This window comes from Nymphaea colorata, chromosome 9 (genome assembly GCF_008831285.2).
Source record: "Nymphaea colorata isolate Beijing-Zhang1983 chromosome 9, ASM883128v2, whole genome shotgun sequence".
Lineage (NCBI taxonomy): Eukaryota > Viridiplantae > Streptophyta > Magnoliopsida > Nymphaeales > Nymphaeaceae > Nymphaea > Nymphaea colorata.
In genome coordinates this window covers 7,019,131-7,032,551 of record NC_045146.1, presented here as the reverse complement: position 1 = coordinate 7,032,551, position 13,421 = coordinate 7,019,131, and the positions used below count along the sequence as shown (strand labels likewise).

Below are 13,421 nucleotides of genomic sequence, written 5' to 3'. Positions count from 1 at the left end.
ATAATAAAGGATGGAAGAGCTCTAAACAGGTTACATGTATTATTTTTTTTCTCTCTTTTGGTTTCTGGTGATAAACTTTTCCCAGACCGCACCATTGATGTGCCCACTCCGGCAAAGAACAGTCGGGCTGACATGCATACTATTTAAGAAAAGTTGGGTACGGAACAATGGCTGCCTAGTGCCTATCTTCATTCGTACACCTGCGGCCATATGCCTAGGCAGGCGAAAACGTATCTCTGATTCTCTAGGCCATTGATTCTCTAGGCCATAGGTCATGCGCAGAGGACTGGCCTAGGACGGAGGCGAACGGGCAGGCCGCCGTTCATGCGGAGCGTCAGCGAGAGGGCATAAGGCGGAGGGCCTGCGTCGCGGCGGAGAACCTCGACCTCGTAGCGCTCGATCAGGAAGGCGGCCACGGATTTCATCTGGATGTAGGCCATCTCGCGGCCCAGGCAGACCCTTGGCCCGGCGTGGAAGACAGGGTACCGGAACGGGTTCTCCGGCCTGAATAATCCCTCCGGAGAGAGCCACCTCTCCGGCCGGAACTCCAGGCAGTCGTCGCCCCAGATCTCCCGCATCCGACCCATGGCGTACGAGTTGTACGCTACGAACCACCCCTTCCGGACGGAGCTCCCGTCTGGCAGCACGTCGTCGCTGAGGCAGTGCTTCGTGTCGACCGGCACGGGCGGGTACAATCGCATGGACTCCGAGATCGCTGCCTGCAGGTAGTGCATGTCCCGGAGCTCATCAAACCCAAATATCTCGTCGTTTTCCACGTCGTGGATGCCGGAGATCTGACGTCGGATATGCCGGGCGGTGGCGAGTTCTCCGAGGATCTTGCGCTCAATGTCCGGTCGGCGGGAGAGCAACCAGAAGAACCACGTGAGGGCGGAGGAGGTGGTGTCGCGTCCGGCGAGGATGAAGCTCACGACGATGTCCCTAAGGTAGGACTCCGATAGGGTCTCGTCGGAGACGAAGCGGGAGAGAAGGTCTGCCCTAGGCGAATCAACACAGGAGGAGACCGACATCTCGACCCTCCGTGACCGGATTATCTTCGTCGCGAAGCCGTGGACGAGCGCGATCGAATCGCGGAGTCGGCGTTCAGAGCCAAGGTTGAGGTGCCGCTTTATCTTCCACAGGAAGGAGAAGGCGTGGAGGAAGCGGCCGGCGCTCAGCATCGCCGCGTCCTCAAATGCTCGAGCGAACTTGTTCTCTGGAAGGACCTTGTTCAGGAGGTGGTGGTCTTGTTCACCTCCGGAGGATGTGGGTTCCGGCGCTGGTTTGCTTTCGAGTGATGCGACCGGTGTAGCTGGAGGCACGGATTCCGGTCGAGATCCGCAGGAGATCGTGTCCTCCAGCAATGTCATTTTTGAACCCCTGTTTTCCCGCGAAATATTTGTCGGGAAGCTGAGGATCTCCGATTGAGATGCTTTAGAGTGTCCCCCCTTTCTGTTCCGTTCTGGCGCAAGCTGGCCGAAAGGCCTAGACTCCAGCAGGCGATCGTCTGATGAATGGCTTTCCATCATCGTTCCACCGTCTTCACGCGAATATTGCTTCGGAAATTCCTCCTGTTGGGTGATTGGTTCCTCGTGACCATCGGTTGCTGTGGGCTTCTGATTTTCCAATGAAAACTGGGAGTTGTCCTCGTCTTCCCGCCCGTCCTCTTTCGAAATCCCGTCGGTTCGATTCTTCAAACTCGCGTGCTCGGAAATTGAACAAGGCACATCATTTACTTTCCCTTCTGCCGGCAATTCGGCTGAGTTTTCCGGCGAGACCTGCCTGAGGCAGGCCGGGTCCTCGCCGAAGGCGACACGGCAGACGTTGTCGAAAGCGAAGCGCTCAAGGACGTCCTGCAGGTCGAGGGCCCTGCCCTCTACACATGCCCTGGCTAGAAGCGGCGCGAGCCGACCGCGTATCTCCTCGCGGACGGTGTTGATGACGAAGTTGCGGAGCGAGCGCGTATTGAACTCGAAGCTGGCCGTCTTCCGCTGGCCCTTCCACGTCTCACCATCGGCGTTGAAGATGCCGTCGCCAAGGAAGTCGCGGAGCATTTCCGCGAACTCTTCGCCCTTGGGGTAGTTAGTGAAGTTGTTGCGGAGGATGTGCTCGACATTTCGCGGGTCGGCCGTCGTTATCCCCCGGAAGCCTACGGGCCGGACCATCTCAACCGTGAGGGTGGGGCTGGCTGCCAGGACCTCCGTCGACCACTCCAGGAAGCGGTGGCGGTTGCGGATGAACCCCGGCAGGTCGCCCACCAGGGGATACGTTCTCAGCATGGCATTTGTTCTCCTCCCACCGGCCGAGCGAGAAGGGGCGTGGAAGCGCAGCCCAAAGGCGGAGATGACGATCACTATCACGAACAAGAGGAAGGCAGATGAATACATGTCTCTCTTCCTCTTCTTTTCTTTTTCCTGAGACAGACGGCAAAGAAGACGCCACTTGTGCTTGCAGATTCATTGATTGAACTTAGGGGAAGAATTTATAGCACACGGCACGGCTGCCGGCTTTATCCAGATGGAGGGCTGCGTAACGAGTCTTGGCTCGACTGGAAAGAACTCTACTGGATCTCAACTAGTTTATAGATCATTAGAGTTCGAGTTTAAATTTATACTTTGAGGCTCCACTCGTTTAATCTCGGTTCGGCTTGACTATTCAAAAATGGTTTATCGTAGTTGAACGAGTTAATAGGTTGACCTGTTAAAGGAAAAGAGACAGATTAACAGAAATGAGTTCAGCTAGTCAAACTCGAACCTGTACTATGGAACTCGACTCAAGTTCAAGCTTGAGTTTTTTAAGTCAAGCTGAATTTGACCCGTCTTCTTATTCTCGGCTTGAATATTTAGTTTGCACGCAGGCACTTTGAGAGATCATTTTTCTGGTGCAAGTTTCTTATCCGTCTTCCTACTCTCCATGAAAATGACCTCCAACCTGCCAAGCTACGAACGCCTGTTCTCAATTTAGTATTGATGAGCTTCCACATTAAAACGGTCATCAAATATATAGGCATACGAACTCAATGTCGGTCCTAGCTTTCAACGTGGTTGATGCACATGGTCAGCCACTTAGTTGAGGCTACCTGACAAGTTTTAACCCTTAAATGTACCAAAACCTGTTTTCATGTCCAAAAGATGCGGCTTTGAGCCCTAGTATCATCAATGACTTCATTTGAGAAATTGGGTTCTACGCGAGTTAATGTGGCCACGATCTATGTGCCTTAAACCAAACTCTGGAGTTAAGTATGCTTGTTTGTCCGTTTGTAAGAAGTGTTGATAGAGACCACTTGATACAGCAGAGGAACATCTGGATCTTAAAGTTGTAGATCTATTTGTGCTACACAAGAACTACTTAGTAGACCAATTAATTGCTTTCTTGCATGGGTTTAATTTGACAGTCGTGGAGGTGGTTGTTGTCTTGAATCCAACCAACCACTTTTTTTTTTTGGGGCCGGGGCCCATCTATCAGATTAGTTTGATTTTCATAAACATTAATTTTTTTTTATTGCAACTTGTGGATGTACAACATTTTAGTTGACGGGTGTCCAACTTCTACCTACGTTATACAGAAGTAGCCTTGAACCCTGAAGCAAAGGCAAAAGGAGTAGCATTTCCGCCACTTCGATGTATCTCTCCTCTTTTCTTTGCAGGGCTTAGGGAGCGCGTCTAGGTGATCAATTAGCAACCACATGTGGCCTGTGATTTAATCTACACCAGTCTTTTGTTGAAACCCTAGAGATAAAAGATGATTTTATTGGACCTCATTCTACTAGACCATGAACACCGGATATGATTTTCTATTTTTTTGGGTTCTCTTCACATGACTCATTCAATAAGAATGAAGTCACGTTGCTAAGAAAATATAACATGAAATTTCAAGTTTTAAAAATTGGCATATTGTGGACCTTTAATGTTTCAAAGATTTTAAATAGATTGTTTTCCATTGAAAAGTGTACATATGTAGATAATGTCTCTGAGGTTTGGCAAACGGAAAGTTTAACATTTATAAATAGGAAAGTAAATTTTCTTTGTGTTCGGTGAGTGTAGGTGCTCCTGGAGCACCCTTTCGTTACTTACTTTTGACGATATATTGATTCGACATTTTTTAGTCTTTTATTTACATGACTCCACTTTGAATTCTGGACACAATGTGGATTCAGCTGCGCAAGTGCAATTGCATAAAACATCTGAATCCCATTAGATATGACTCTAAACTGTATTCGTATCTGTGCAAGGAGAACCATTAAGGCTGGACATTGGGCTGGTCCTCGGCTCAGATAAGGAGTCAAGCTTGGACCAGATTACAGCCCGTGACTGTGGCCCGAGCCTGGCTGGACACCGGAAACCCAAGTTCAAACCTGAGCCTGGCCCAAAAACTTATTGGGTCGGCCAGGTGCCCAATTTTTGGGCCGGGTACCCAGCTCCACACCCAGCCTTAAGAGCCTTTAACATCCCTTTCATTGGATTGAGATATTAAGGTTCCAACATATTTTGGAAGTCGCTTGAATTTGAATTTGGTTCAACGGAAAAATGACATGGGGATAAATTTTTTGGGGGCCAGTCATAACAGATGACACGAATGAATAAATTTCCTAAAAATTTTGATAAGGGCCAACTGCATTCTTCTAAATATTTATAGGGGCCAAATTAAACTTTTAAAATATTTTAGAAGTTAAATTTTTTGTTTTTCAAGTTTTTACCCCTCTATATAACAATATATATTATACGTATACGATATACATAAACGTACATATACATATATATGTCTATAAATAAATATAAATTTATTTATTTATAGACATATATATATATATATCTACTTATGCATATATCATATATATATAATATATGTTGTTATATATATAACATGTTATAACATGTACGTACATAATACATAAACATATTATACGTATATATATTATATATAGCATACATATATTAATACATACATTACATGTATAAACATATATAATATAATAACATATATATACGTTATATGTAATATAATAAGTGTACAGGTATAATGTATATATATGCATAATTATGTATATTGTGCGTATTATATATGCATTATACATGTATATATTATATGTTTATATTATTACGTATCATATGTAGCATAAAATTATATATAATATACGTTGCTATATAATATGTATTATATATTTTTATATATCATACATGTTTTGTATATATGTATGATGTATGTAATTACATATAATATTATTATGTAATTATATGTAATATTGTATACATATATCTTGCATTATATATGTATTGTAATATATAATGGCTGTATACATGTAAAATGTATTATATATGTATAATATATATACAAATATATAATACATATACACATGTATATACATACATACATACACACACACACACACACACACACACACACACACACATATATATATATATATATATATATATATATATATATATATATATATATATATATATATATATATTATGTATGCACATAATATGTACATTTTATACATATATAATGTATAGAACATGTCACAGATATATACATATACGAAATATAATTATATGTATTTTGTGTAACATTGTACATATACATATTTATATATGACGTAATATACATCAGTGTACATGCAATACTATAATATACTACACATGTATAGTAGCATACTGCACATATACGTTCTATGGTATATATTACATCATATATGCATGTAGATGTACATATATTTTATAATATACTAATGTTACATACAAATATACTATATAATATCATATATACATATATAATATGTGTGTATAATAATATGTTACATATATAATATAGATTATATACTGCATGAGTATACTATGTTATATATGTATATAATATAGTATGTATATGTAGCATAGACACACACACACATATATATATACAGTACATATACTCTACATATAATATACATTATAATATACATGTACGTTGTAATATGTACATATATACATAATAGATGCATAATAAACATGTACATATAATTACATATATGTAGACAATAATATATACTAATATATTGTATTATATCACGTATAATGTCATATATATATATATATATATATATATATATATATATCCTAAAAAAGTGATGTTAAGGCATAGTTGACGTGAAGCACATGCATCAAGAAGACAAGGTGTATCCAGTGCATGACGCTGTCACATCAGGTGACATCCAAGGAACAGCTATTCCCGGAATTTCTAAATATCGGGAGAGGCAATCTAACTCCAGCCCATCACGTATAAAAGATTTTCAACTTCCAAAATGGATTTCTCATTCTACATCAGCTGAGAACGACATTAACACATCCTTTCTCTTTGGCAAACTTTTATGCATATTATAACATAAACATGTATATATATATATATATATATATATATATATATATATATATATATATATATATATATATATATATATATATATATATATATATATATATATATATATATATATATATATATATATATATTGTATAACATATATTTATATTACATATTATACATATGTATATGTTCTATAATATACGTACATAATACAATATTATATTATAATCTACGTTTTAACTTGTATAGTATATATTATGTATATTATAAGATGTATGTATTGTACGTACATATATTATTCCATATAGGTATACATGATGCATATGTACTGTGTACACATATATTCATGTCAAATAACTGTATATGTTAATATTATATACATGCTATACAATATGTATATATTATATGTTTTACTTATATACTTAAATATACTATCATATATAATACATTATATACAAGACATATATATTACATGCTTTATTATATATATAGATGTCATATGTGTTCGCACCCCACCCCTTTCTCGAAAATTCTTTTAAAATTGAGGTTTTGAAGAAAATTTTCAAGAGAAAGGGATCCGCACATCGGTACGAGATCCAACTGTTCCTGCCTTTAACAGGAGTAATTGGACCATGGATTAAGGATCATTTGGATCATATACGAGTTATTGATGCAAATCATATATGCTTATGTATTGAGGTTTTGGATTCAAGAACCAAAATTCATTTTGAATAAGTGATTTGAACTTGTTTCGAAAATGAATTTGAAAATTGGAGAGCTTTCAAGTTGATTTAAAAACCTTTGTTTTGGTGTCATTTGATTTGAAATTGGTAATTCTTGAGGATTTTAAAAATTTGAAATTGAGTTCTTTGTTGTGAACTCTAGATGGTTCATGAGTTGAAATCATGATCAACTTTTGGAAAATAGCTAAGTTTCCTTAGTAAAGAAACTTGATTTTTGAATTCTTCTTTTGCCAAATCGTGTGATTTAGTTAGGTAGAGTTCAAAACATTGTTAGAAAGTGTGTTGTTTTTCAAACACACTTTGGTCAAGCTTATGAATGCATTGTTTGTGTTTTCTTTTGAAGTTAAGAGAAGTTTACAAATTCTTGTTGCAACATGACTTGGTCACTTTTTGCAACTCGAATTTGAATAACTTAACTTCTTAAGAATGTGCATGTGGTGCTATTGATTTTGAGTGAAAGTAAATGCAATGAAAAGGAAAACTATATGAAACATTCATTATTCTCTCTTTCATAATCTCTCAAGGTTCATTCATATGAAACATACATTCTTCACTCTCTCATAATCTCTCAAAGTTCAATCATATGAAATATACATTCTTCACTCTCTCATAATCTCTCAAAGTCCATATTGTAATTACATGTCATGCAATCTACACATAAATATGATTTTAATTAAAATGTAGGACTTTCTATAAATGTGCTTATTATATGATTAAGCACATGAATTAGAGATGTAGTCCATAAGCTTGAGACTTGACATAAAACTATCAAAATGTTGAAAAATATACAAATGATGTTAAAATCAAAAATTTTTTTCTTTTTGAAATAGATGGGAGACGTGAATGACATCCACTTTTGTCTCAAGATAGCTAAAAAAAATCAGACCTTTTGTTGATTTAGATAACTGAAAATTGTGGACATTGATTCCAATAAAGATCTTGTTTCTTAGATAGAAATGAGAAGTCCTTGATCAAATTTCAGATTTCGTACTCATGAAATTGTCAACTTCTTTGGATGGCTCTAGGATAGTTGGCATTTCAAATATGTAAAATTTTACATTCTTAAACCAATTCCTATAAAACATGGTCTGATTTCAACAACATGCATACATCTTACGTATGGATTGCTGAAATTAAGCAAATTTTAAAATGAAATAAAAGTGATTTCATAACTTAGTATATGAAAATCAAAATGAACCATCTTCTTAAAACCAGTTTGGAAACGTGTTCCAATCTGATTTTAAGAGAAGAAAACAATTTTTAACAAGAGATTGAACACACATATGTATACATATAACAATGTATACATATATATACTTTACTCTTCAAAATGAAATTTCATGAAGGGACCACATAACTCACAAATCATGAAGATTCATGGCTGGGTTCTTTTACGTGGGAATATTGAAAACTTGTTCCAAATCTCCCTTACTACCCTTGATCAATTAAATAAAGCATGAAACAAAATAACTTTAAATAGAAAGGGATAATGAATGCTCAAGCTAGTTCATCCTTAATTTCGCCATGCAAAGGTGGATTACATTCATGAGAATGCATCCATCCTTAATAGGTTTTTTCGTCATATATATATTGCAGCAAGATCACTTTCTCACTGTGATATTCTCTCATGGTGGAGAGTTCAAAATGGTTTTAAGCTGGTTATTTTGAAAATGACGTGGCCTTGGGGCTCTTTTCAAAATTTGATACATGGTTCATCTTTAAGAAAAATCGACGTATGCATGTATGATGCATTAACATGTACATTTAATCGTAGGTTTCCCCTAGCTGGACATCATTCTCAGCCATGAAACAAATAAAAATAAACCCTCCCACGAATTGCTGGAATTAAAATGAACTAATGAGAAGACAAAATAGATGAGAAATGGTTAAAATCACCTACCTTGCGGTCGGTCTTGATACTTGATCTTCGCCTTCACTTGTTTTTTAAATCGAGCAATCCTAAGCAAGAATCCAAACTTGGATTCGAGCTTAGCAAAGCTAGAAGTAGAATAGCTTGCTTGTTGGAATTTGTAGTAGAAAAGAAGGCTTCTCACCACGAAAATCGTAAGTAAGGGTTCACTTAAGCACCCTAACTTAGCAAAATCAATGAAGAGAATAAAAGAAAATGAAGAAGAAAGTAAGAGAAAAGATGAAAGAATACTTGGACGAATCTCTCCTCTCTTCCTTGGCTTCTCCTCCTAGCTCTTTGGCTGCAGCACTTGATGGAATACCTCAAAATTTCGTCGTGCCCCCCCCCCCTTGGTAGCCAAGAGGAAGTTTATATAGAGGAGGAGGTGGGTTCAACCACCTCCTTAAATTTGCCTTGGAAGATTAATTAAGACTTAGGGAAATGAAAAATGAAATAAATGGAGTTTTAATGACTTTATTTACTCATTCTCATCCCAATTGCACGAGCTAGGTGGGCTGGGTTAGGTTTGGTCAACTTGGTTCAGACCTAACTGACTAACATTGACCAAATTTTAGACGAAAATACCCTTGCACAGGGTTTTGCCTTATTTTGTGCTATTTATTTATTTTTTTTGTTTGAAATCGAGCTTGTTAGGTTAAAACCTAGTTATTAAGCTCCAAATGCCATTGAATTATGATAATCCAATTTAAATTTGAATAAAATTTGAAAATTCTTTCAAATTTAGCTCGAAAAGGGTATTTTTGTCTATAATTTGATTGAGGATCGTTTGAAAAATTGAATTTTAATTTGGTATTTGATTTATCTATTTGAAAAATCCAAATATTTATTTGCCTTTCATAAGCCAATTTAGGCTCTGTAATCTCAATTTGATCATAGATGGGCAAAATTATCTACATTGGTCTATTTCGACCAATTGACCAAAGTCAAAGCTCAATTACGAATAGTTTGATTTTGTTTGAGGTAAATTGATAAATTTGATATAAGAAAGCTCTTAGTTGAGCTAAATTGTACTTTAACTGGGTTTAGTCAAAGTGGGTTTGGTTTGGTCAAAGTCTATTTTCGTCCATTAATTGGATCGTGAGGCAGACCTACTTTTTGACCAAGCTGAGCTCATGTTGATTGAGCCTAGTTAAGACTTGGGTGCATTAGGGTCGAACCTACTTGAATTAAGTGGGTTTGACCAGCCTAGTTATTGCTTTTCGAAAATTAAAAACTTTTTAAAGAGGACCTAGTTAAAGAAAAGAGAGATGCATAAATGTTTCTCTTTTCCTAGGTTTTTAGTTATGATATCATTCATTTCTCCTTTAAAATGGTTTTTTCATTTAATTGGGAGAAAACATTTATTTATTTATTTATTATTATTTTTTAAATGAGGGGTGTGAACCCTGGGGGGCTCTTGACCACACGGGCTAGGTGGGGCCCACACGTGGGTCCCACGTAGCATTCTAGACTGAATTAGATCCAATTCTTGGATCTAAGTCAAAATTTGAATTTTGCAATTGGACTTGAATTTCAAATGACATTTGCAATTGAATTTGGATTTCAAATGACATTTGTAATTGAATTTGAATGTCAAATGACATTTGCAATTGGATTTGGATTTCAAATGACATTTGCAATTGAATTTGGATTTCAAATGACATTTGCAATTGGATTTGGATTTCAAATGACATTCGTAATTGAATTTGAATGTCAAATGACATTTGCAATTGGATTTGGATTTCAAATGACGTTTGCAATTGGATTTGGATTTCAAATTACATTTGTAATTGGATTTGGATTTCAAATGACATTTGTAATTGAATTTGAATGTCAAATAATATTTGCAATTGAATTTGACAAATGACATTTGTAATTGAATTGGAATGTTAAATGACATTTGGACATAGTTTGGACTCGTAATCCTGCATTGGGATTCGTGTCATGGGTTAAATTCATGATTCAAATCCAAATTACATTTAGGTTCGAAATTGGCTTTGAAATTGCAAAATTTCACAACTCTTTTGTAAAATTTTCATATTGCTTCAATTTTAATGTGGAAAAATTTGGGGTGTTAACAACATGTTATGTAAATTTTACATATGTATTATTATGTATATAATATGTTATAATCTATGGATGCAATGCAGCAATGATAACATTATATGTACAAATTATGTATACATTTGTATGTATATGTGTACATATGTTATATATATGATATATATAATATATATTATATGGTACATATACATATATACATGTACGTTATATAATACAAAATACATGTATATATGTATATGTAAAATATAACGTATATGCATATGTATATATTTAAGTATATAGATATATGTTATACATATAAATGTTATTATGTAATATGAATATAAATTTTATAACACACACACACACACACACACATATATATATATATATATATAATACCACATGTAATATATGCACTTCTTTAAATATATTATATATGTGTGTGTGTGTAATATATATCTAGTATATGTATTCATATATTGAATACATAATGATATATATATATATGTGTGTGTGTGTGTGTGTGTGTCAATGGATTTATGCACTCACAATCACTTATAAAATTCACGAATGATCACAAGCACTTTTTAAAATAACTTGAGTAAGATGAGATGAAACTTTAGCTAGGTAATAACCGCATTAGATCAATATCTCAAACCTATTTAAAATTTCAATAGAAAACTAAATTGATTCTAAAAGAAATCTTCAAAAATATCAATATTTGGCTTTCAAAAATTTTTAAATACTACTTGTAAAGATTTTTTGATTCTAAAGTCTCTTAAATCAAAATGGTTTAGTCGCTCAAATAGTACTTCAGCATTTTGTCATTCAAATGCCTTTGAGACTATGTCACCTTGGTACGGTAAAAGTGTCAGCGTACCTATACCGGTATGCCGGTACGCTCGTACATTTGGATCTGGATCGAAACCAGATCCAAACCATATTCCCAACCAAAAAATACCCGACGGGCAATGGGCCGACGCCTTCTTTCTCCCTTCGTCTCAATTTTGTACGTAGCAGTAGCATGCTTTGGGCAGCGGCAGGATCGATTTGCAAGAGTTAGAATCGATTTGCAAGAGTTAGAATGTTAAGTAAGGCAACCCCATAAAATGAAATTCAAGTGACAAGCTCAAGAGCAAACTACCACTATCTGTCAGTCGAAATTTCAAAATCCAAATATAGGCTATGAACAATTCCCTCTGATTCCATTATGAAGACTTCGATGTGCAAAAGAGCCAAACTCAAGGCATAAACTTGACTTTTATCCCCAAGAAGAAGCCTTCATGGGCAAATATTTGTGGCAATAGAAATTTCTCGCACACTAGTATGCTTTTCAAAAATATTTTTTTTTCAAAAACAAAAATTCTGGAAGCTTGTGTATATGTTGCCCTAATATGCAAATTCTAGATGATATCATTTGTTTTTTTAAATTTTTTTAATTAAAAATTTATATTATCGTAGTAAAAAATTTTCTGTACGCATACCTAGATTTGCAAAAACGCCATAGTGACATACCTTTGAGATATCAATATTCAAAAACTATTTTTAAGTACCACACTACATTTAAGGTAAAAAAGATGTTTAAATAAATGCATCAAAAATAAATATAGCCCTTGGATTAGTTACCTCCAGTAAAAGCGTCGGAAATGGCTAATCCTCATACCAATGAGTGAAACCCTTTTTCCTTAAAAAATTAATTTTTTAAAGCACTTCAAAAATCCAATCAAGAGATGTGAATACTGTGACACCAAATGCAGATGACAAGAAAAGAAAAGGAAAAAAATATTAAGAAGGAAAAAGAAAATAATAGAAAGAAAAAAAGAGGGAATGAAACTATTCTAAAAAAGAAAACAAAGGGAAAATTTTAAGTTTGTTTCCAATAATACCTCTATCGCCCTTTATTTTGATCGTACATCTCTCTCTCTCTCTCTCACATAATTAGTTGGCCAACTTAAACTAGAATTTAGTTTTAGATCTCTCTTTCCCAAATAATTTAAGATTTAAATTATTTTTAAAAATTTAAAAATGATTTATATGAGAAATATTGCAACGATCCAACTGATGTAATACTGTGATCTATAAATTAAGTAATTTATATATAAAAGGTAAGCAGCAAATTTATAGAAGGGCAGCAAGAAGGGGAAGGTCCTCCCTCTTTCCCTTTGGATTGGTTCGCCCATCCATCTATCAACAGGGAACAGAAGAGTAGGGTGGTCACTTACCAGCCCGCACAGTCGCATCAATTGAGAACGAGAGAAGGGAGAGGGGGGGCAGGGAGCAGGCAGTTGCCCTCCACCAGAGGCTCAATCATCCTCCACAAAGGGTAAAGTCATTACTTTTATCACCATCCACTCTTTTCCGTACCAATCTCTCTATTT

General features: G+C 36.0%; 1 protein-coding gene across 1 annotated transcript; it reads right to left on the bottom strand.

The window, feature by feature from the left end:
* Positions 1–2,805, bottom strand: LOC116260940 (cytochrome P450 94A2-like). The gene has a single exon (XM_031639479.2). The coding sequence runs from the start codon at positions 2,382–2,384 to the stop codon at positions 273–275; it is 2,112 nt and encodes a 703-aa protein (XP_031495339.1). The 5' UTR covers positions 2,385–2,805; the 3' UTR covers positions 1–272.
* Positions 2,806–13,421: the final 10,616 nt, after the last annotated feature.

Excerpts from the sequence above, each read along its gene's own strand:
- LOC116260940 (XM_031639479.2), bottom strand. The coding sequence starts at position 2,384 with ATGTATTCATCTGCCTTCCTCTTGTTCGTGATAGTGATCGTCATCTCC.